We start from the raw sequence: 21017 nt of genomic DNA on the forward strand, positions 1-21017 counted from the left end.
TAAAAAGGGAAAACCATTTTAAATCCCAATTTAAGGTTGGATTTGAATGTTAATCTAATGAAATTACCTTAAAACAGACTCTAAACAAAATCAAAATCATCAGTTATCCCGATAATAACCCAAAAATACCCAAAAACCCAAATATCCAGATAACCCATAATTGTTAACAACTAAAGGTGAGAAGTGTTTATTTTGTTTAACCCAATGAGCTGATCATAAATTGACTATACTTGTATAATGAATAACCATGGAACTGGAATTTTTGATTCTCATTTCTTAATCTCACCCTTTTTGTTAGTCTAATCACTGAACAAATAATCAGATTGTTTAGGAATAGGAAAAGTAGAATCCAAAAGTTCAATGAAAATGTGATCAAAAAGTTGATTCATTTTGATTAAAATACTTGCCAAATGAATGTAATCAAACAATATTGCATACCAATTGAAGTTAAGCAAATGTTGCCTTTAAATACTTCCCCTTAATGATGAACAAAATAGCAATTAAATAATGTTTAATCGGGAATTCAATGATTTACCTTTTACCAACAAGGATTGCTCTTGTCCAAAGCTGCATCTCAACTGATTAACCAAATTTGATATTTGAAAATGAACCAGTTAATTGACAATCAACTGAATAAAAGGAAAACAAAACAACAATCAATGAAACAAGTAAATGAAACCAGAAAAGGCAATCAATCATTTCAATATTAACATTTGCAAATGATGAGAAACATTTTCACACATTTTCATAGATTCACTCATGATTATTGATTAAAGGTAAATCAGGTAAAATTGAATGAAAAAAGGAGAAGAAAAAGTTCATTGATTACAGATAAACTCGGAAATAATGAATCAATCAACTGTCTATTGATAGCAATGATTGGAAGAAGAAGAAGGAAAAAAATGAATAAATTTTCTTCTTCTTTCTTCTCCTTCTTTCAATCATTCAATAAATAATTTTCACATTTGATTACTCTTATAATCATTATTATCATTATGCTCAATCAACTGGATAAATGGTTGAAACAAAAGTATAACAATTATAATGTCAATGATAACCGTTTGCCTGTAATCAGGATAATAATACATTGGAAACACCGCAAGAAATAGCTATTATTAAATGATCCTGAATTGAGAAAAGTTGATAAATATTTTAAATTGTTCCTTCGCAATTTAACCGAAACCCCTTCAGTAATTTATGGTTAAATTGATAGAAAATTCATGTTAATTCTTACGATTTCATTTCTTTCTCCAAACCCAAATGTTACCTCGATAATACAAAATGTTAATTCCTTATGATTATTAATTCATTTTTACCAACATTTACTAAATGCATTGGCAACAATCAAAGCTTAAACCCAATCTTAAAGCTTACAGTTAAATCTGATTAACGTAATTCTGGTTCCACTTTTCATTCAGCTCAACAGTTTAACCATTTATTTTTGTCTCTTCACTAATTGTTAATAGTTGATAAATTAATCAACAATCTGGTTAAACCAGAAAAAAGTAAATTTGTAAAAATGGAGAAACCCAAAGAAAATGGTTTTTTTTTAATGAAACAACATTCACTTTCAATGTTTATGGTTTACTCATTAATTTGGATAATAGTATTAATTGTTCATTTTATGGTCAAACATTGTCAACATTGTTGGTTTTATCAGTTTAATTGTATTGATTGATTTGTGTCAAGAAAACTCACTGGACAACAAAAAGGCTCCGCATTAACCATTACCTTTCATTGATCAGCATAATATTAAAGCTAAAATAAGGTTAAATCCCAGGCTAAACTAATGAGCATCATCCAGGGTCAGTCTAGTGTCAACTGTCAACTGATACATCAATGTTGAATCCTTTAACTATTCATCTTTTATCACTCCCTTTCATCATCATCCTCATCATCATTCAATTGATCCATCTTAAGCATTGTTACTTGATCATCATCAACATTATTATCAGGCTATCTTTACCCAAACAACAAGAATAACCATTTTCATCTTTTCCCTTCTTCATCCTCCTCCTCTTTCCTCAACCATCTTTACCTTCCCAACTTGATGAAAACTTGTTAATCATTCCAAGTGTGTTAACTTGATAATTATTAATATAATTGCTGTTCAACATTGACTTTCAATTGTTTACCCTCTGTGGTTTGGTCAAGTCCTGGTCAACCCAAAATTTCACTTTTAATTTTCTTCATTTCTGTTTGTTTTGTTAATAGTTTACACTTGATAATCATTAAAATGTGATTTATTATGTGAGTTAAGAGTTGCTATAAATATTAATATTTGCACCAAATTTCCTCCTTTTAATAGACATTAGCATATTAAGTTTTGATACATTTTTAAATGCATAACCACGTTAGATAGCAAAGTAAACAAACAATTTAACATTCAATTTTTGGGTTATTTTACGTGTTTTTTGTTTTCACCTTCAATCATTTTGAGAGCATTTTAATTTCAAATCAATCTGTTATTAGAATTTTTCTCTTTGCTCTAAATTAACATGAAATTGAATGGAAACTGGAATGACAATGTTTTTTTCCTTTAAAGGTGAAGGTGAATGAAAATAATGAATTTTTTTGAGAAAATTTTTTCTTTCCTTTCAAATTATGAATTAAACGAATGGAAGGAATGAAAAAAAAGATGAAATCGACTTGCATCTGACTTGCAAATGATGATCAGATTGGAAGAGTATTGACTATGATGATGAGGAAATGGACGATGAAAGTGATGAGGAAAGTGATGAGGAAGATGGTTATGAAAGTGGTGAAAGTGACGAAAGATAAGGTTAAAGTAGACACAAAAGAAAGTAAACGTTTTTTTATGTTAAGTGAATACGAAAGTTTCCCATTGATGAGGAGTTAATCTGAAGGAGGAACAAGATAACTGGGAGTGAAGAGAGGAAAGAAATGAGATTGAATATTGTGTCATATCTTGCAAGTTTATCCAACTATGAAATAATTTCAATGATAATTCGACAGTTCATTCTCATTTACTTATCTCCCTTTACCTCACACATCCATAATAAGCAATACACTTTGCAAGTTAAACAAGTTACAGTAAAGCTCGTTTGTTGGGACAGCAATAGCGATGAGACACTTTGCAGCTCAAAAATCATGAAACCCTTTGTGTGCTGAGAAAATTCTGAGACGCAGAAAATGAAGACAGTTGACCAAATGAATGAAGCTCACCTAGAATCTCATTTGGTGCTATTCATAGTTGCTTACTGCATCTTCATATTTTGACCATTTTGGAGAAAACCATTTTTGCATAACTTGAGTGAGTTGAAATCAATGTACAAGTTGAAAATTGATTGTCAATGCTCATTGTAAAGGTAGAAGCTCGGCTAAAATTTATGGTTAAATGATTGAGAACTGAATCATGATTGACCAAAAACTGTTTCATTCATTTGGTCAACTGTCTTCTTCATTCTCAGTGTCTCAAAATTTTCTCAGTGAACTAAGGTTTTTATCATTTTTGAACAACATGAACATGATGTCATTGAATCGCTGTTACTGTCCCAAGCAAATTGTTTGTTTCATTTTCAGATTTCAAACATTTTCTAGAAAAATTTTCATTAAAGAAACGTTAATGTTGACAAATTGATTGGAGGTTAAGTTGATTTGGTGCCAAGCATTGATGTCCACACACAGTTCTTGGAGATTAATTGATAAACAAGAATTGCGTTTGGACAATCAAAGCTTAACAGTTTGACCATCAATTTGGTTTTGAAAGTTGAAAGACTGTAAAACTTACCAATTAAATGAAATTATTAAACATTTCAAGTTGAAGTTTAAGTCACTTTTGTCAATAGTTGATGACTTGATTTTGACTTGGAGTTTGCAGTTGATTAGCAAGTGAGGAAAAACGTTGTTAAATTGATCATCAAATTAAGAGTAAAATTGATCATTTCTTTAGGTTAAATTGTTTTCGAATTGAGTTCTAATGATATCAAAATGAATTACATGGAACATTGGATAATAGGGAAAGTGAGATGAGGAAAAAAGTTGATGAAAGGTGAAATTATGAAAGGTTGAGGAATGGGAAGAGGAAGAGAAGAGAGGAAAAGAGTGAAAAGGTAGAAGTGCTCAGTTCGAAGGTAAGGCCACAACTATCGTACGAAAAGGATGAACATCATGCTATAAGTCCATTGAACCGGTTCATTCTCACTCACGAATAGTCTCACTTGAAGTTATCAGTTTACTGCTGTTCCATCACTCCTTTCACCCTCATCTTCATCATCTTCATCATCTTCCTCATTCTCATCATTTCTTCTCACTTATTCACCATTTTATTTTCTTCTTAAGACTAATGCTTGTTCATGTGATGAGGGAAGAAAAGATTTATAGAATGAAAAAAGAAGAAGAAGAAGATGAAGATGAAAATGATGAAAGATCACGTATAATCATGTGACACCACAAAAGCTTTGCGCATCACATTACACTGAATGTTATTTTAATATCACTCCCTACTTTTCACTCCCAGTTGACTCCTTGACTTGATCTTCATATTCAATCACTTTTTCATTAACAATCAAAATTAATGCTCAAAATGACCAACATTTTTCATTTCTCTCTTCTTTTTTCTCTCTTTTCTCCACAAACAATTTGTTCCTTTATACCTTTTCTAGCATTTGGTCTACTTATTTCATATTAAACTCGTGTTTGACAGTCACAATCAACAGGTTGTTAATGGATAAAATATTTTAAACCTGGCTCATTCAAAATGATTGATTGATTGTAACAAACTTTGCCAATTCATTTGCTAATTACAAGTTTAACACACATTACTTATTAAACAAGATTGAAGAGCCAAACTAATTTTCATCTCAAGATTTATAATGGATTTGCCTTTCAGTTTGTAAGTGAATTTCAGTGTTTACTGAAAACTTGCAGCAAAAAAGATTGCAGAAAATCTTTAATCAAACTTAATTAACAATGTTATAATTGAAAAGGTCATCAACTTGATTTAGTAAATTGTAAAATGATTAAGATCAGGAAAAAAGGTTGACAAAAAAAGTGAAAAAAGCATTGCGAGTTCAAATGAAAAAATTTTAATGGTCATTGGAGGCAAGTTGATTGGTTTACATAGTTTTATTTTTGGGTTTTGGGTTTTACTTTTTTCTGGTTTACATTGTTACATTAGTTGAACTGTTTATTAATTTGATTGGAAGTTTCAAGTTAGAAGTAAATTGTAAAATTATTAAGATTACTGAAAAAGATTGTAAAAAAAGTGAAAATCATTGGGAGTTTGAATGAGAAAAATGAAATTTTTGTCTTTTAATGGTCACTAAAGGCAAGTTGATTGGTTTACATACAGTTTTGAGGCTTATTTTTTTGGGTTACATTTCGGTTTACATTTTGGTTTACAGTTTGGTTTACATTGTTTTAATAGTTAAACTGGTTAATTGTTGCAATTGAAAGTTTCAAGTTAAAAGTGAAAGCTGTTCATTTGAAGCAGTTTGTCTTTCCATACTTCATTTAACCCACTTTATTTCAATGACATGGTATACTTGTTGCAGACAATTGAGAAAGGGAAGATGAAAATGACGAGGAAGAGCAAGATGAAGTAGGCAACTGGTCGGACTCTGTTTGGATGATGAACAAGCTAATTCAAACTCATTTTCACTTGACTTTTTTTTCATGTCTCTTGTTATTTTGTGCCCTTTCCCTTGAGTTACTCAAAGTCAACCTTTAACCATGAAAGAAGCTGAAATTCATCATCATCCTCATCTTCCTCATTTTGCTGTTATTCAGCTTATAGTTAGTGATAAAAAAATAGGTGTGAAAAGAGAAACGCTTGAAATATAATGGAAGACTATTTTTTTTGGGTGAAACTGAGGATGAGATGATGATAAGGATGAAGGCAAGCAGGATGAGAAGGTGAAACTATCAAAAGTAAGGATAAGGAAAGCTTTGTAATGATTTAAAGGTCTTTGTTTAACTGAATAACGATTCTTTTGCTTTTCTCTATTACATTATCATTATTGTTATCACTTTGCACATGAACTCATTCAAATATGTTTTAATAACAATATTAATAATGATTATGATGATGAGAAATGGAATTAAAATGATGATGGAAAAAGGTGAACAATTTTTTTCCCTTCGATCAACACCTTTCCTCGCTACTTTACCCGATCATCACAATAAAGGATTATCATTGAAACTGGATCAAAATTAATATCAAATATCACTTTCAGCTTTTCAGTTTTCGTTTATTAAGAAAGTGTAATTTAAGAGGTTGAAATTAAGGCTAATTTTATGTTTACACAGTTTAGGTTTTAGATGTTGTTAGTTGTCTTGTAGTTAAGCTTGAAATGTTTTTCCTCGGTTACAATTAAGGAATGAAGAGGAGAAAAATTGTTCTTATCATGATGATGTGAGATTAACGGGTGATTGAATCAACGGAAGATCATCATGGGATATCTGATAAAGTGGTCAGTGAAGCTGATCAGAGACATCATTGTTGACCAATAAATAAGAGTAAAATGGTTTAACAAGAAGACCAAGATGAAAAGTTAACCAATCTTCTGTTAACATTGGTTTAGGTTGTTTTAGCTTTTTTGTGTTGTATTATAATGTAACAAGCTGGAGAGGTTCATTGTTAAGATATCATTTTTAAGGTGAACACATTTTTAAAGGATCAAATGTGATGAAGAAGCAACAATCCTTATTAGTATTTTATATCAAATGATGAGATATTTTTTGCTCTTCTTTCTTCTTCTTCTTCTTCCTTCTTCTTCTTCTTTGATTCCCTGAAATGTTATCAACTTATAATTGGTAAAGAGGTTTGAAGGTGAAAGTGGAGAGATGAAGATGAAAATGAATAATGATTTAAACCATTTTTTTGATCATTTCAGTTTCTTCACTTTTTTCCATCTCATTGATTCCTATTGATTTGTCTGTCCTTTTGTGCTGTACTTCACTATTTTTACCTCAACCTTTTATCAGTTCAAATGTTAACTCACTTGTTGATATCAAACTGAGTTGTGTTTATTGAATATTATTCACAATTGGAATTAATATTATCGGGAATAAAAGGATTTATCATCTAAAAGTATATTTTATTATGTCATTCAATAAACCATTTGGTTTGGCTTTAACTTTAAAAGGTGATTTCAAGTGATATTTAGTTGACACAAAGAAAAGCCATTAGTATTGTTATGAATAAGGTTTAGCATAAAGTAAAAGGGAAGGAAAAAGATGATTTCTTGTAATATTACTTAGTATTCAAGAAGTTGCAATTTATATAAGTTGGGTGCAATTTAACGGTTAACTGTTGGGATTGGAAACATTTTTACTTTTTTTCCTGGTTGATTGCTTTATCAACTATACTATTTAATTGATTTTGCCATTTTACCAGTTCCTGTATTTAGTTTGATTCAATGATATAAGTAAGAAGAGGATGTTTAATTTTGTATTGAAAAATGATGAGCATCTCAATGAGCTTTTAAGTTAATTTATGATTGATTTTTGTTTGATGCCTTGATCAACAATAACACTTATACCATTTATATGTATTTATTTAATTGTTGATCACACTTGGAATCTAAATTTGTATTACAGAATGGTGTTGTGGTCATCATCTGGTCATTGTTAGATTTTTTGTTGTCTTTGTGTTTGCACCTCAAGTGCAGCATTATCATTTTTATCAACATTAGATTCAAAATCGACATCATCATTGTTATCATTATCATCTTCAATTGACCATTTCTCATCTTTACTGTTTCCATCATCAGCTTTGTCTCCTTTTTCTCTGTCTTTGGATGATCTGTCTTTTTTGTAAGGACTTCGACTCCTGCTTCGACTTTCACTTCTACTTCGGCTTCTTTCTTTGCCATCATCAGCCTTTTCTCTATCTTTGGACGATCTGTCTTTTTTGTATGGACTGCGACTTCTGCTTCGACTTTCACTTCGACTTTCGCTTCTACTTCGGCTCCTGCCTTTGCCATCATCAGCTTTTTCTCTGTCTTTGGATGATCTATCTTTTTTGTACGGACTTCGACTCCTACTGCGACTTTCACTTCGGCTTTCGCTTCTACTTCGGCTCCTGTCTTTATCATCATCCGCTTTGTCTCTATCTTTGGATGATCTGTCTTTCTTGTAAGGACTTCGACTTCGGCTGCGGTCTTCCTTTTTACCGCTGCTATCCTTACTTCTTGATCGACGACTTCGTTTAGAAGGACTTTTCTCGTTGCTCTTAGATCGATTCCTCCTACTACTTCGACGACCATCACGCTTTCTATCCCTGGAAATGGATTAATCAAATTAATAGTTATAACCCCTGCATATCAGCTATCCTCAACCATTGAAAACAACTGCTATCAGTGCTTATCTTTATACAGCAACAGCAGCAAAATTTGCAACTCGAGGCAACAATCAGCTTGCAGAACCGCAAAAAAATATCATCTTTTCTTCATCACATGATCAGGACAGAGATATCCCCTCCAGATCAATTTCAGATTAAGCTAGACACATAAATGTATTAAATTATTTTTTTCATTATTTGATAGAGAAAAAAAACTACACTTCTCTGTCCTAAAACCATTAACCATTTTAAACCCATATTTAAATAATGCTTACCGTGATCGTGATCGTGAACGTGAACGAGATCGTGAGCGTCTCCTATAAGGTGACCTACCACGGAAAGGTGCTCGGCCACCTCGGTAACCACCACCTCCACCGCCCTGATAACGGCCTCCACCCCCATTTCGAAAGCCTCCGCCATATCTACCGCCTCTGGAGTAGGGCGGCCCGCTTCGACGAGATGAAGACAATTGACGGGTCGGTGACGGCCTTGCATATCTGGCCATTTGAATACTCAACGGTCGACCATCTAGAACATACCCATTCATTTTCCGCATGGCCTCTTCAGCGTCTCGCTTTCTGACAAATCTAACAAACGCAAAGCCACGGCTAGCGAAAGTGTCAGGATATCTTGGCACATATACATCACCTAATTCGCCATATTTCGAAAAAACCTTTGACAGCAAGGCAACGCCAGTTCTTTGAGTGATATTATCGACTTTCAAAGAAGTCATGCCTTCAATGTTTGGTGGGAAACCGGATCGACCAAAATCCCCATTGTCAAAATCACGTGAAGGCGATCTGCTTCCATGGCCTCGACTGTGTCTTCGTACACGACCTGACATCGAGAAAACTAGGAAAAATTTAAAATCAGATAAAAATTACGATTATTCAAAAATTTGCAGAGATGAGTTCGTAAAGAACAAAGAATTATCTGCAAAAAAGCAAAGATGCGCGAGGCGGTCATGACTCATTGCTTGGTTACAAAGAGTAGTTAAGGGGGGAGTTGTTTAGAGAGCGAAATTTAAATTTCACCAGGAGCCGACAAATGAATGACCTTTACGATTATGAACATCCAATTGAATTTATTAATACAATAAACAAGATTAAGAATTAATTTAGCGTTTAGAGAACCAGCCTTTATCTTCTTTCTTCATTATTTCTGTGTCTATTTCATCTGCTATCATATTGGCAGATTTATTTTGTCCAAAGTAAGAGCAAAATTGTCCCTCAGGATCAAGCAAATACATGATTATTGTGTGATCAACAATATAATCGGAATCAACATCCTTGGGTCCCGAGGAGTAATAAACGCGATATCTTTTACAGACACTGTCGATTGCCCTTTTATCTCCAGTTAATCCAATAAATTTGGGTGAAAATTCTTTAAGATATTCTTTAATTAGACTAGGTGTATCACGGGCAGGGTCAACCGTAATGAAAACAGGGACCAGTTTACCGGTTCCGTGTCTTTTATCAATTATTTCAACGACTTTTGTAACCTTTTCTAACTCTTCAGGGCAAACGTCAGGACAGTGGGTGAAACCAAAATATAAAATGGCCCATTTTCCGAGCAAATTTTTCGAAGTAAACGGCTTTTCATCTTGATCTATCAAATCGAATGGTCCACCGATAGCTGGTTTACCTAGCGATCTTAAATGGTTCATTTCAAATTGTTTCTTTTTGTAATCCTTGTAAAAATATACTCCGGTCGAGATTATTGCCATCAATGAGCCAGCAAGACCAAAAGACACCCAATTAAATGCACCACTGCGCTTTGAACTCGAGCTGAAACGATTGCATGGCGTGTAAGGCAGTCGCCAGCCTAAAGAGGCCAAAGGTAAGCTAAAAAGGTTTGACAGAAAAATTAGAATGATAATGATCATGAATTAATCACAAACTTACCGTATTTTTCTTAGCAATATCATTTCAAAATATCAATAAAAACATATTTTCCAAATTGTTAGGATCGTTGATTCAAACTATAGGCACTCGACATTGCTTTCATTTTTTTAAAAATACTTATGAGATGAAAATCAGATGGCGCTCAGAATTCTGGCATTCTCAAGTTTTTTTTTAATTCTTTGTTCATTTTCATTTTGATTATCTATTATGATTTAATAAATAATTTGAATTTCTTTTTTTTTATTTATATATCTTGTTATCAAACGCTTCCTGGCTCTATTTAGACTCCTCAATAATTTGGAAACACCAATTTGTGAGACTAAAAATGGATACACGGAACCTGATGCAAGCTCCCTTCGCCAGATTTCCTCAACCTGTTGTCTGTTCAATTTGCAATAAACAATACAAAGATGTTCATGAACACATTGAACATATGACAACTGTCCACCAAATGAAAGCTACTTTTCGGTGTAGCACGTGTGGTGATATGTTTCCGACCAAAGTTGCAGTTGAAGCCCACCTTGCCACTCATGCTGCCTCTGGTAATGGGCCACCTACTGCATTGTCAGCGCTACCAGCAACTGCTATTAACTTATCTGCTAGTTTAAATAATAATGGCATCAGTAATAATATCAACAATAATGCTAGTAATAATGGCAACAATTACACTAGTAACTTTATCCATTCAAATAATATCAAAAATGCTGAACGGTCATCTTCAACCCCATCCAAAGAGGGAGACAAACCATCATCATCCGGATCTTCCATTTTATCTAACATTCAGGTGACCCGAAGTGCTTGTGATGCAGAGAATGTTCTAGCCCTTGACATAGAAGAGGATGAGGAAGACGAAGACGATGACTTACTTAAAGAAGTTTATAATTGTGCGTGTGGCAAGGCATATTTATTGAGAATGTCCTTTGATGCCCATCAGAAAGTTTGCCCTACTAAAAAGCAGCAGTTCACTCCCAGTGGAAGGAAGCTAGAATTGTCTGACATAAATTTGACAAGAAAAAAAGAAAGTCCACAGAAACGAACACCTACTAAAGGTCGTTTAAGTGGCAGCCTGGATGCATTGGGATTGGAGCTGAGTGGATCTGGGTCATCCTATTGCCCCAAAATGGTTGAAAACATTCATTCTGATGGCGATACTAATTGTAAAGCTTGTTTAAAGCCCATGAAAGGTTTCATCAGTTTATGTAACCATCTAAGTCGACGTTCTGAGTGCAGAAGCTTTTACAATGATAATTTAATACCTGGTCAAAGTTTGAAAGAAGATAAATCTAATCCACCGAAAGAACCAACCACCACCGATAAAAACAAACAATCCAAGGATTCTCAAGATAAAGGCAATACTTCTTTTGCAAAGTCATCTGATTCTCTCAATCAATCGAAACGAGCTTCCTCCAATGCTAGTACTCCAAATTTGTCAGCTGGTGGTGGTAGTAGTAGTAACTTTGGAAATAATAGCAATACACCCGGTGACTCTAAAGGGCAGACAACCAGTCATTCTTTCAATGAACTTGCTCCTGATGACATCATTATTGCTCCTTCAGATGAACTTATCCGTCGAGCTTATTTGGTTAGAAATCGGGTTCAATGTCCTAGATGTTCCAAGATATTCGGCGGCAAAACTCCTGCCGTCGCTTATAACAATCATAGACGCAATAAACATTGTCCAGCAACTCAAGCCACCGTTCCATTTTTGAAGGCTAAATTTAATAACAAAAATAAAGAACAATCCAGTCCTCAAGCCGCTGATACAGTTCCACCAACTAATTCTAGCAATCCTAGTAATCCAATCGAATCAGAATCAAAATTACCCGATTCTCTTGCTCAAGTCAGGTACTATTGTAAATTGTGTCCTAATCGAGATATCAAAAATCGTGTCTCTCTTGGTGTTCATCTTACAACATACCATGGTCTACCTCCGGTTAATATAAGTTCCAATGAAGGAATCGCGTTGAGATGTCAAACCTGTTCACAGACCTTCAATTCCAAATACTTTTACAATATGCATCGCTATGAGTGTGATTCAACATCTCCCTATATTGGAATCTTAGAAGCAGATAAAACAAATGCTGAATCTGAAGATATCGCACCCGATAATAAGCCTGAAACCATAGAAAACGAAGAAGAAACTGCTGCTCATCTTCCCGCTCCACCTCCATCCATCATGCCTCCACCGATTCAATCAATATCTCCAACTCCTGCATCACCTCCACCTCCAAAACCATGTTCAAATAGTTCTCCGTCCTCTGTTGGATCGGCACCCTCATCCATTTCAACACCTTCTCAATCTCAATTACCAAAAGTTCAACCTACCTTTAATAATCCTCCTCGAGGAAGCGCAGTTAGCAATGCATACTTCGGTAGCAATTACACTTGCACTTTATGTCACAAGAAAGGTTTCCCTGGCCCTAATGCGGTGCGAATTCACCAAAAATATCAATGTATCAAACGACCTTTAGTCCCACCTCCAAAATCCCCTTATCCATCCCCATTAGCTAAACCGCGAACGAAATCTTATTCGAGACCTGTGGTTAAGGAAGAATCTCAATCAGAAGCGGGATCAAATGAGTCTCGATTAGCTGCTCTTCTTGGCAGCCCTAACCCTGTTGCTCTCAACTCTCAACTTAAAGGGGAACTTATCGCCGAAATGAATCGTGTTCATGAGTCCGGATTACTTATGTGTGAAGAGTGTGGACGAGGTCCATACAATAGCCAATATTACCTACTTGAACACAAGAGACAATTTTGTCAAGCAGGTAAAAGTAACCGTAATAATGTTTCCTCCCCATCTAATTCAAGCTCTTCTAAATCGATCGACATTGAAAGTGCTTTGGAACAAATTCCTAAACCAATCTCACCGAAAACTAATGAAATATCTAACAAAACAGTTCCTCCACCAAATAATTCTACCCAATCAGTGCCTCAAAAAGCTGTTAACTCAAATGAAACTTGCCATGAAAACATGGAAATTAATAGTTCATATAATGATGAAAATAATACCACTAAGAATACATCCAACAATACTTTTATAAATACAGATAATCATACGAACAACAATGCTAACAAAGAGCCAAACGATTCTGTTGACTTTGATATGCCTGAAAATGTGCCTCTTGGTGATTCTGATGAAATCATCCAATGTTCAGAGTGTGGATTCCGTGAAGCTGATATATCCAAATTCGTCCGACATCGCCTTAAACATTTAGCTGATAAACAAGAAGATAGTTTAATCTCATATTCATGTGAAATTTGCCGAGGAAAAGCAACTCTCAATCAACTATCCCGAATCCGACAACATTTACATCAACATTTGAAGATATACAATGCATTATATAAAAAATACAATCATAAAAATAGGAAAAAGCGCAGTTATCCATTTGCTGATGAAAGTGATAACGATGATCTTATCACATGTCCTTATTGTCGGGCTTGTCAATTTGAAAATGCTGTTGGTTTAGAACATCATATACGAACCTCTTGTCCTTTCCGATTCCGTTGTGTTAAGTGTGATCAAACCTTTTTATCAAAAAGTTCTTTGAAGAATCATAAAGATACGTGCCTAGAGGAACCTGATATGCCTGCCTCTAAATTACTTACATCCTGCCGCCATTGTGGTCTTAAATTTACCTCTAAACAGCGACATTTCTACCATGAACAAGCATGTCACAAGGTTTACAATGCTGACATTTCTCAAAGAGTAGTGGTAAGAAATTTTCGCCTATTCAATCATTTTTATATCTGACATTTAATTTTCATTTTTTATTTCCCTGACTATCTTTAGGAACTAATTGAAAGAGCATCTACTTGTTCAATCTGCGGTTTGAAAGCTAAAAATTATATAGGTAAAACTAAACATGAAGCCAAGTGTCTTGAAATGGCTTTGGACTTGCTTGGTATCAAGTGTCTTCAGTTTGATAGTAAGTTATTTTCTATTTTTTTATCTTATTATCTTTCTTTTCAATAAGAATGTTACTAAAAAATTGTCACGTATTTTGTATTTTATAGATATTGAAGATAACGATAGTGAATCGAGTATATTCAACGGAGAATCTATTGGTGAAAGCTCTTTGATCTCGACAGAAGAAGAAGAGATGAGGGAAGAAGTAGAGGAAGAAGAAAAGTTACCCGAAGAAACCTCAGAAGAATCCTTACGGAAAAAGTTTGGAATTTCTAAAGAAGTTGCTATTGAACTTGATAAAGTGGATGATAATGTTTTGGATTCACATATGGATTATTGTGAGAAAAGCAATGACCGTACAAACAGCAACAACTATAACAAAAGCGACAACAAACTGGAATCATTGAAGCAACTTTTAGAAAAACTTTTACGTCACTTGGTTCAAGAAGATGATGTTTTTGCTCAAATATTGGATGGTAAACCTGTTGACGTAGCTTTAAATCAAATTTTACGATTGATGAACTGTGAACCAGAAGCAAATAATGAAATGAACTATATCAATGATTTCCAGACTAATGTTGAAACGTTTCTTAAACTATCCATTGAAAAAGAAACACTGGAAAAAGCTTATCAAAAAACTAAATCAATCGACGAAGTCATCACCAATCTTCTCAATATTCACCCACCTGTAGATTGAATTAATCATTGTCCTTAAATATCTTCTTCTTCATCAAAATCATCAACATCATCACCTTCATTATCGTCTTCACTCACCAATATCATCTGAGAGATTTCTCGTCTCATCAAGTCAATAAAAGTCGAGAGTGAAAAGTGGAAGTTAGCCGTAAAGAATAAATAAAACGAAAAGCATACCTGTAAAAGCAATAAGCACTAATTTCATATTTAATATATTCATAAACATAATTTAATCCCACATATTTATATTTATATGCTACCCGAATTCAAAACAAAAGATAAGTGCTCATTTATATAGTTATAGATATGTTTGATTCTGGTTGATCTGAGGGATGATTTTCACATTCAAATTGACGACTTTCTTCTTCTACTTTTTCTACAAGTTGACGACTAAGGCAATTTGACTTATTTACTCTATGCACATACACAATCCCGTGTTAAAGGACTATTTTCCTATTTCTTCTCGATTGGCGCAATCAAATATAAGCGATCCACCAATCAACACATGATGACAATACTAAAAGCTTTGACATTAACATGTATTTTGTTTACACACATTTGCAGTTTTATGAAGAAAAATGAAAAGTTACCAAACCATTACCTTTATCCTCCTTCTCCTCTTGAACCCCTTAAAGTTGAAATGTTTTTTCTATTCTTAAATACTTCTTTAAATGCAATTTAAAAAACTCAATTAACTTAATCAATATTATGCATAACCTATGTAATCAATCGTTTTCTGATAGGGATTTGATCATACAAATATTCTTGTGTTCTGTTTTTCTCATCATTTCCATACTCTAGTTAAATATAAAAAACATGGCAAAAAATTATTGTCTCCATTTTTTCTTTCAACCAGACTTTATTGTAAATGTCTCTGAGAAGGTTAAGGTGAATAATTATTGAAGAATCATTTCAGATTTTGATGAACTGAATTAATTCGATCACATTTATCATTCACGATTAATTTAATCTAGCAAATGGTTGTAAGTATGGTTATTAGTCGTGCAGTAATGAAAACACTTGAATGTTCATTCCGATTCTTATACCTGTGATAAATTATAATTCTCAGTAAACTTGAATGCACCTGATAATTATGATTAATTGGGATCATTTTCAATTGAATTTGATCAATTCATTGATAGCGTTACTAACGATTGTAGCAATGAAATCGATGAATCGATTGTATCTATTTTTGACAAATGAGTCACTGGAAACAGAAAACAAACATTTTGTTTTTAATTCATTTGTTGTTATTTTCTTTTTACTGTCAAAACAACATTTTACCTTTTGTTTGTAATTAACAATGCAGAAATTATTTGGTTCTTCGTCTACTTTTGATCCACTTGTGGGTAAGTAGAAGATTTGATGATCTTATTAACCATTTGCGTCTTGCTTTTAATATTGTTTATATTTTTCTCATTCTGTTGATTTTTTTGTGTCTTTTTTTCCTACAGAGAAAGCCACCGATGAATGCAAAACATCCGAAGATTGGGCTTTGATTATGGATATTTGTGACAAAGTCACAACTGAGCCTAGTGGACCTAAAGACTGTCTACGTTCAATCACCAAAAGGTTAAACAATCCCGTGCCCCACGTCCAAATGTTAAGTTTAACAGTAAGCTTTCATCCAATCTGATAAAATTTCTATATCCCTTTATCCTTCAACTGATAATATTCTATTTATTGATAGCTTCTAGATGCTTGTGTCAGCAACTGTGGTAAAAAGTTTCATCTTGAAGTGTGCTCCAGGGATTTTGAAAGCGAAATTAAAAAAATCTTATCCAAGGGACATCCTAAAGTTAGCGAAAAACTTCGTAATTTGGTTAAAAAATGGGCAGAACAAGAGTTTAAAAGTGACCCGCAACTCAGTCTGATACCTTCACTTTATAATAAAATGAAAAACGAAGGTGTTGAATTCGTATCTTCCGATCCTCCCAGAAGATCAGTAGCTCCCCTTCCATCTGATCCAAACATTGTGACTAGCAACCAGGAAGAAGAAGATATTGCAAAAGCAATCGAATTGTCCTTAAAAGAAACCAAATCGCCTAAGTCTACGACAGCAACAAACTACAAGTCATCTGCAAATAGCATCAACACTAGCAGCACGCTTTATCCGAAATTCACTGATGCCATGTCAGCTTTATCGATTAATGAAACCTCTAACTCTGTCAAAGTGAAAGAGCCTTACAAAGTAAGAGCTTTGTACGACTTTGAGGCCGCCGAGGATAATGAATTGACATTCCAAGCAAAAGAAATCATACTTGTATTAGATGATAGGTAATTATAGAGATTAAATCATCAATGATTACGTTTTTTGAATGTTCTCGAATGAAATACAAATAACATTCTTCAACTTGATATAAATTCCCTTTCAGTGATCCTAACTGGTGGAAAGGTTCAAATCATCGAGGAGAGGGACTTTTTCCTTCTAATTTTGTAACCACGCAATTAGATGACCCTGAGACACATGGAAATTCAAAAAAGAGAAACGTCCAATTTAATGAAGATGTTAAAATTAAAACCCTAGAGCTGGAACCTCAGCATGTGGAAATAGATGCTGAAAAAATTGATAGATTGTTGCATCTTTTACTTGAAGCTGACCCAACTGGTGAAATACCTGACACAGAAGAGCTAATACAATTAGAAGGTTAGTAAAATAATTGAATCAATTTTCATCGTAATATTTATACTTTAATTACATCATTTCTATTTCATCAATATAGAGCAATGTATGCAAATGAATGACCTAATTGATCAAGAGCTTGAAAAAATTGACAAGAAACATGCAGACCTTACAGGAGCTAATCAAAAATTAACTGAGTCTTTGAAAATGTATCACTCACTCATGAAAGATGCCTATCCATTAACAACTACTGGTCACTACTCATCAAATTACATGCCAATGAGAGGTCAAATGTATCAAGCGCCGCAAGTTTATCAACAACCAATCGTGAATCATCCTCATGGGTCTCATATTCCCTCTCAAGTTCTTCCCCAGCCACTTCCTCAGCAGATGAATCAACCCATTCAACATCCGATTCCACAGCCCGCTCCCCAATATCAACAAAACTTTTCTACTCCTTTTGCTCCACATAATATGATGCCTTCAAGTGGACCTTTACCTACAAATGATGGTTATGCATCAGCTCCTCTTCCAGCAAATCCAAATTATGATAATAGCCAATACTATGGCAATCAATAGATCAATGCTATCAATGAGGCCAAAAGTGGGACTTTTAAATGAAATTATCAGTCAAATAAAATAATAAATTCAGATGATCATCGTGTTATCAATTAATAGAGTTTCTGTTTATTAACTTATCGTCTCTAATCATCGCCATGTCTGAGTAATGGTAAAGTTTGAAATCGGGTTGAAAATGTTAATTCCTAAGTGTAAGCTGCTCAAACTGCTCAATCATAAATACTGGACATTTTGAATAAGTTTGGATGAAAGTCAACAATTTTATCTTTGGCTACTGTTTACTCTCGGGTCAGTACATACTGTATTTACTCGAAATCAAAGGTCATTATTTCAAGTTTATCTTAAAATACATTTTTGCTAAGAAATTGACACGCGTTTCTAGTTTCATGTTTAAATATTTGGTTTATTAAATCTGGCCACACCATTTTTCTGAATAACTATTAATATTTTACATAAATTGAATTAACCTTTTAAGTAAATCAATGCATAAAAACTGAAATTCAAAACCGATTGAAGATAAATTTCCTCAGTAAAAATTGAACTTTAAAACAAAGGTTGAAAAGTGGCGTTTCCACAAGTTTGCTGTTGGTTCTGGTTTATGTTTCAAGCTCAAACAATTTGTGCTAATTGAATTTACTTACAAAACTTCTATTCGATTTCGAAATTTTAAATTGATTGATTTTCTGTTATTTGTGGAAATGCTGTACATAATTGATCTTTTTTCTTATGAATAGTTTGCAATGTCTTTATTCAAAGTGATTTGAAATTGAAAAGTAAATCATTCTCATTTTTATCTGGTTCGAAGCTTTTATTCAATCCTGAGTTGATGGTATTGGACCAATAATCGATCACTTTCGATAATATCGCTCACTTGCAGAGCAGTTTTGTCTAAACTTGTCCTTTGTCTGTTTTTAAATCTTATCTCAGTTTTTCACCTCAATATCAATCGTTCCTTTCTTCATTCATACATTCATTTATTCATCCATCATGAGAGATACATTTCGCAGTGATATCATAGGAAAAGAGTAAGTTTGCAATTCGCTTTTTTGTCCTAAACTGTTTTTTCATTAAAAATCTTCTTTTTTACAGCCAATTGGTCCATCTTGTTGATCGCATCTGGCTTAAAGAGCAGACTGGCTATGTTTTAAGGATGAGACCTGAAAGTAAATCTTATCAGCGTACTATTGAACACTATCATGGATTCGATTCGAATTTAACCGATGTTGAAATTAACAAGGCACGGCATCCAATAAAACGAATCGTCAAGATTATTATTCATTTTTATGTGAAAATAATCGCTATTAGCATGCAAACGGTCATTGAAAATTTGTATTCGTTGTCTGAAAGAAAATTTGCAGAGAAAAAAAGATTTGATGATCAAGAGCCATTTGAGTATTTAGATGTTGATGGATTTGAAGATTACCATGTTTTAATGATGAACTGGAAAATTGAGACTCCATTTATATTGAAGACGATTTGCGAGGTTATGCTGAACAAACCTAGCAGCAAGCCTATCAAAGACATACTTATTAACCTGTATAAACGGCAACCAGAAACTGAACCAGCAACATCACTTGAATTGTCGGAATTGTGGATGAAATTTGTGGAGCACGTACTTGAATCTTATGATGAAATCGTTCTTGAAAATGAGCCAAAAGCACATCAAAAAAGGAAGACAAGTCGCCAATCTCCTTCGGTGTTTGACGAATCATTTTCCAATCTTGTTTGGACAAATATACTAAGCTCGCTTGAAGAGATTGAAACGTTTACTTTAAAATTTGCAATTCGGTGTGGCCTCGTGCTGTTGAACTTGACAAAAAAAAACTGTAGACGATCAGTTCCACTGCCTGCTTTGATGCCTTAATTTCCTAGATCATGATACAGTTTACTTTGAACAACTCTACTCGTACTCACTCACAATCAATTGAATATTTCATTTTTTGCACTTTTATATTTTATCAATTCGATAAATATCATAACCAGTATATTCACGCCATATTTCATTTTGATATTAATAACATTCAAAGTATATCTGAATTTATTGTCATAAAATAACCAGCTGAGCTTGCCACTTTTAAATTATTAGATTATTTTAAGCTCAAATTTTAACGTAAAAACGATGACCCGGACAAAGAAGGAAATGATGAATATCCATCGAAAAGTAAAAATCATTGACCAGAGTATCTCAGTTTGGTAATGAAGTTATCTGCAAGTTCACCTTATATACTCTTTTCATAGGAATGAAATCATTGTGAGAAGTAATTATGAAATGAGAAAATCTATTTCTCGATAATGATAATTGATAATTCACAGAAATTATTAAAGTTGCCATTTTGCTCATCTTTTTATTGCTCTCAGTTTTTTATTGAATGAAATCTATTCAAGTTACAACCAATTTATGCACAAGATATTGTGATTGAAATATCAAAAATTAGGTTCAAAACCAAGTTACAAGCTATGAAGCTCAGCCGGCATGAAATGTCTGAAATATTTTTAAATTCAAATTTCTATTGAGCTATCAGATACTCCGAGTAACTTTCCTATGCTTCTTTCCATCAAAATGAACTCTACAAATAAACGTCATGAAATGCTAAAAATTCATCCATTAGTTTTGAATTAGTCGAATTTATTTTTCATGGTTAATTGTTTGATTATTGGTAATGGTTTATTTTCACTCCATTTCAATCGACATCCATAGTTAAGTGTACCAACAGTAATTTTGCTGATAAAATCGAGATTTGACAATTTCAATAAATTGCTGTTAAAATCAATAAAAGCAAAATCAGCAAAAAGCAAATCAAACCCAGAAATCCTGCAAATGATTTTCAAGAGTCGAAAATATATTATAACTATTCCACTCATTTACTTTATTCAGATATCTTTTTTCATTTGAATAACAGGGAAGCTCGAAATTTCCATGTACCAATGATGATGTTGGATTATCAATTATACAGTAGATTCAGGATAATCTTCCTAAAGAACTATTCGGTTTGAAAAGGA

At 33.4% G+C, this 21017-nt stretch overlaps 5 protein-coding genes across 6 annotated transcripts; 3 read left to right on the forward strand and 2 right to left on the reverse strand.

The window, feature by feature from the left end:
• Window positions 1-7040: 7040 nt before the first annotated feature.
• Window positions 7041-9231, reverse strand: LOC107360475 (uncharacterized). The gene is made up of 2 exons (XM_015927142.3): window positions 8581-9231; window positions 7041-8245 (listed from the first exon to the last, which is right to left on the reverse strand). Exons 1-2 carry the CDS (start codon window positions 9147-9149, stop codon window positions 7594-7596), a joined length of 1221 nt encoding a protein of 406 aa, XP_015782628.2. The 5' UTR covers window positions 9150-9231; the 3' UTR covers window positions 7041-7593.
• A 138-nt stretch (window positions 9232-9369) lies between these two features.
• LOC107360476 (cytochrome c oxidase assembly factor SCO1) lies at window positions 9370-10308 on the reverse strand. The gene is made up of 2 exons (XM_015927143.3): window positions 10210-10308; window positions 9370-10149 (listed from the first exon to the last, which is right to left on the reverse strand). Exons 1-2 carry the CDS (start codon window positions 10230-10232, stop codon window positions 9423-9425), a joined length of 750 nt encoding a protein of 249 aa, XP_015782629.2. The 5' UTR covers window positions 10233-10308; the 3' UTR covers window positions 9370-9422.
• An 86-nt stretch (window positions 10309-10394) lies between these two features.
• LOC107360474 (uncharacterized) lies at window positions 10395-15535 on the forward strand. Of its 2 annotated transcripts, XM_015927140.2 has the most exons (4): window positions 10395-12977; window positions 13260-13924; window positions 14003-14138; window positions 14227-15535. In XM_015927140.2, the coding sequence occupies exons 1-4, from the start codon at window positions 10535-10537 to the stop codon at window positions 14814-14816; spliced, it is 3834 nt and encodes a 1277-aa protein (XP_015782626.2). In that variant the 5' UTR covers window positions 10395-10534; the 3' UTR covers window positions 14817-15535. The 2 variants fall into 2 exon arrangements, with proteins under 2 accessions (XP_015782626.2, XP_015782625.2); XM_015927139.2 differs by having other exon boundaries at window positions 10395-13924.
• Window positions 15536-16022: 487 nt separating this feature from the next.
• Stam (signal transducing adaptor molecule) lies at window positions 16023-18119 on the forward strand. The gene is made up of 5 exons (XM_015927561.3): window positions 16023-16164; window positions 16270-16430; window positions 16506-17092; window positions 17191-17462; window positions 17539-18119. Exons 1-5 carry the CDS (start codon window positions 16119-16121, stop codon window positions 18015-18017), a joined length of 1545 nt encoding a protein of 514 aa, XP_015783047.1. The 5' UTR covers window positions 16023-16118; the 3' UTR covers window positions 18018-18119.
• An 816-nt stretch (window positions 18120-18935) lies between these two features.
• LOC107360275 (uncharacterized) lies at window positions 18936-20357 on the forward strand. Its single transcript, XM_015926899.3, has 2 exons — window positions 18936-19042; window positions 19107-20357. The coding sequence occupies exons 1-2, from the start codon at window positions 19005-19007 to the stop codon at window positions 19879-19881; spliced, it is 813 nt and encodes a 270-aa protein (XP_015782385.1). The 5' UTR covers window positions 18936-19004; the 3' UTR covers window positions 19882-20357.
• Window positions 20358-21017: the final 660 nt, after the last annotated feature.

This window comes from Tetranychus urticae, chromosome 2 (assembly GCF_039701765.1).
Source record: "Tetranychus urticae isolate SD_2017Ah chromosome 2, NJAU_TeUrti_SD_1.0, whole genome shotgun sequence".
Classification (NCBI taxonomy): Eukaryota; Metazoa; Arthropoda; class Arachnida; order Trombidiformes; family Tetranychidae; genus Tetranychus; species Tetranychus urticae.

Excerpts from the sequence above, each read along its gene's own strand:
- LOC107360475 (XM_015927142.3), bottom strand. The coding sequence starts at position 9,149 with ATGTCAGGTCGTGTACGAAGACACAGTCGAGGCCATGGAAGCAGATCG. Across the intron at positions 8,246-8,580 it reads CGTTCACGATCACGATCACG|GGATAGAAAGCGTGATGGTC; the intron begins GTAAGCATTATT and ends ATCCATTTCCAG.
- LOC107360476 (XM_015927143.3), bottom strand. The coding sequence starts at position 10,232 with ATGATATTGCTAAGAAAAATACG. Across the intron at positions 10,150-10,209 it reads ATATTGCTAAGAAAAATACG|CTTACCTTTGGCCTCTTTAG; the intron begins GTAAGTTTGTGA and ends AAACCTTTTTAG.
- LOC107360474 (XM_015927139.2), top strand. The coding sequence starts at position 10,535 with ATGGATACACGGAACCTGATGCAAGCTCCCTTCGCCAGATTTCCTCAA. Across the intron at positions 13,925-14,002 it reads ACATTTCTCAAAGAGTAGTG|GAACTAATTGAAAGAGCATC; the intron begins GTAAGAAATTTT and ends GACTATCTTTAG. Across the intron at positions 14,139-14,226 it reads CAAGTGTCTTCAGTTTGATA|ATATTGAAGATAACGATAGT; the intron begins GTAAGTTATTTT and ends TGTATTTTATAG.
- Stam (XM_015927561.3), top strand. The coding sequence starts at position 16,119 with ATGCAGAAATTATTTGGTTCTTCGTCTACTTTTGATCCACTTGTGG. Across the intron at positions 16,431-16,505 it reads TCCAAATGTTAAGTTTAACA|CTTCTAGATGCTTGTGTCAG; the intron begins GTAAGCTTTCAT and ends ATTTATTGATAG. Across the intron at positions 17,093-17,190 it reads ATACTTGTATTAGATGATAG|TGATCCTAACTGGTGGAAAG; the intron begins GTAATTATAGAG and ends ATTCCCTTTCAG.
- LOC107360275 (XM_015926899.3), top strand. The coding sequence starts at position 19,005 with ATGAGAGATACATTTCGCAGTGATATCATAGGAAAAGA. Across the intron at positions 19,043-19,106 it reads AGTGATATCATAGGAAAAGA|CCAATTGGTCCATCTTGTTG; the intron begins GTAAGTTTGCAA and ends TCTTTTTTACAG.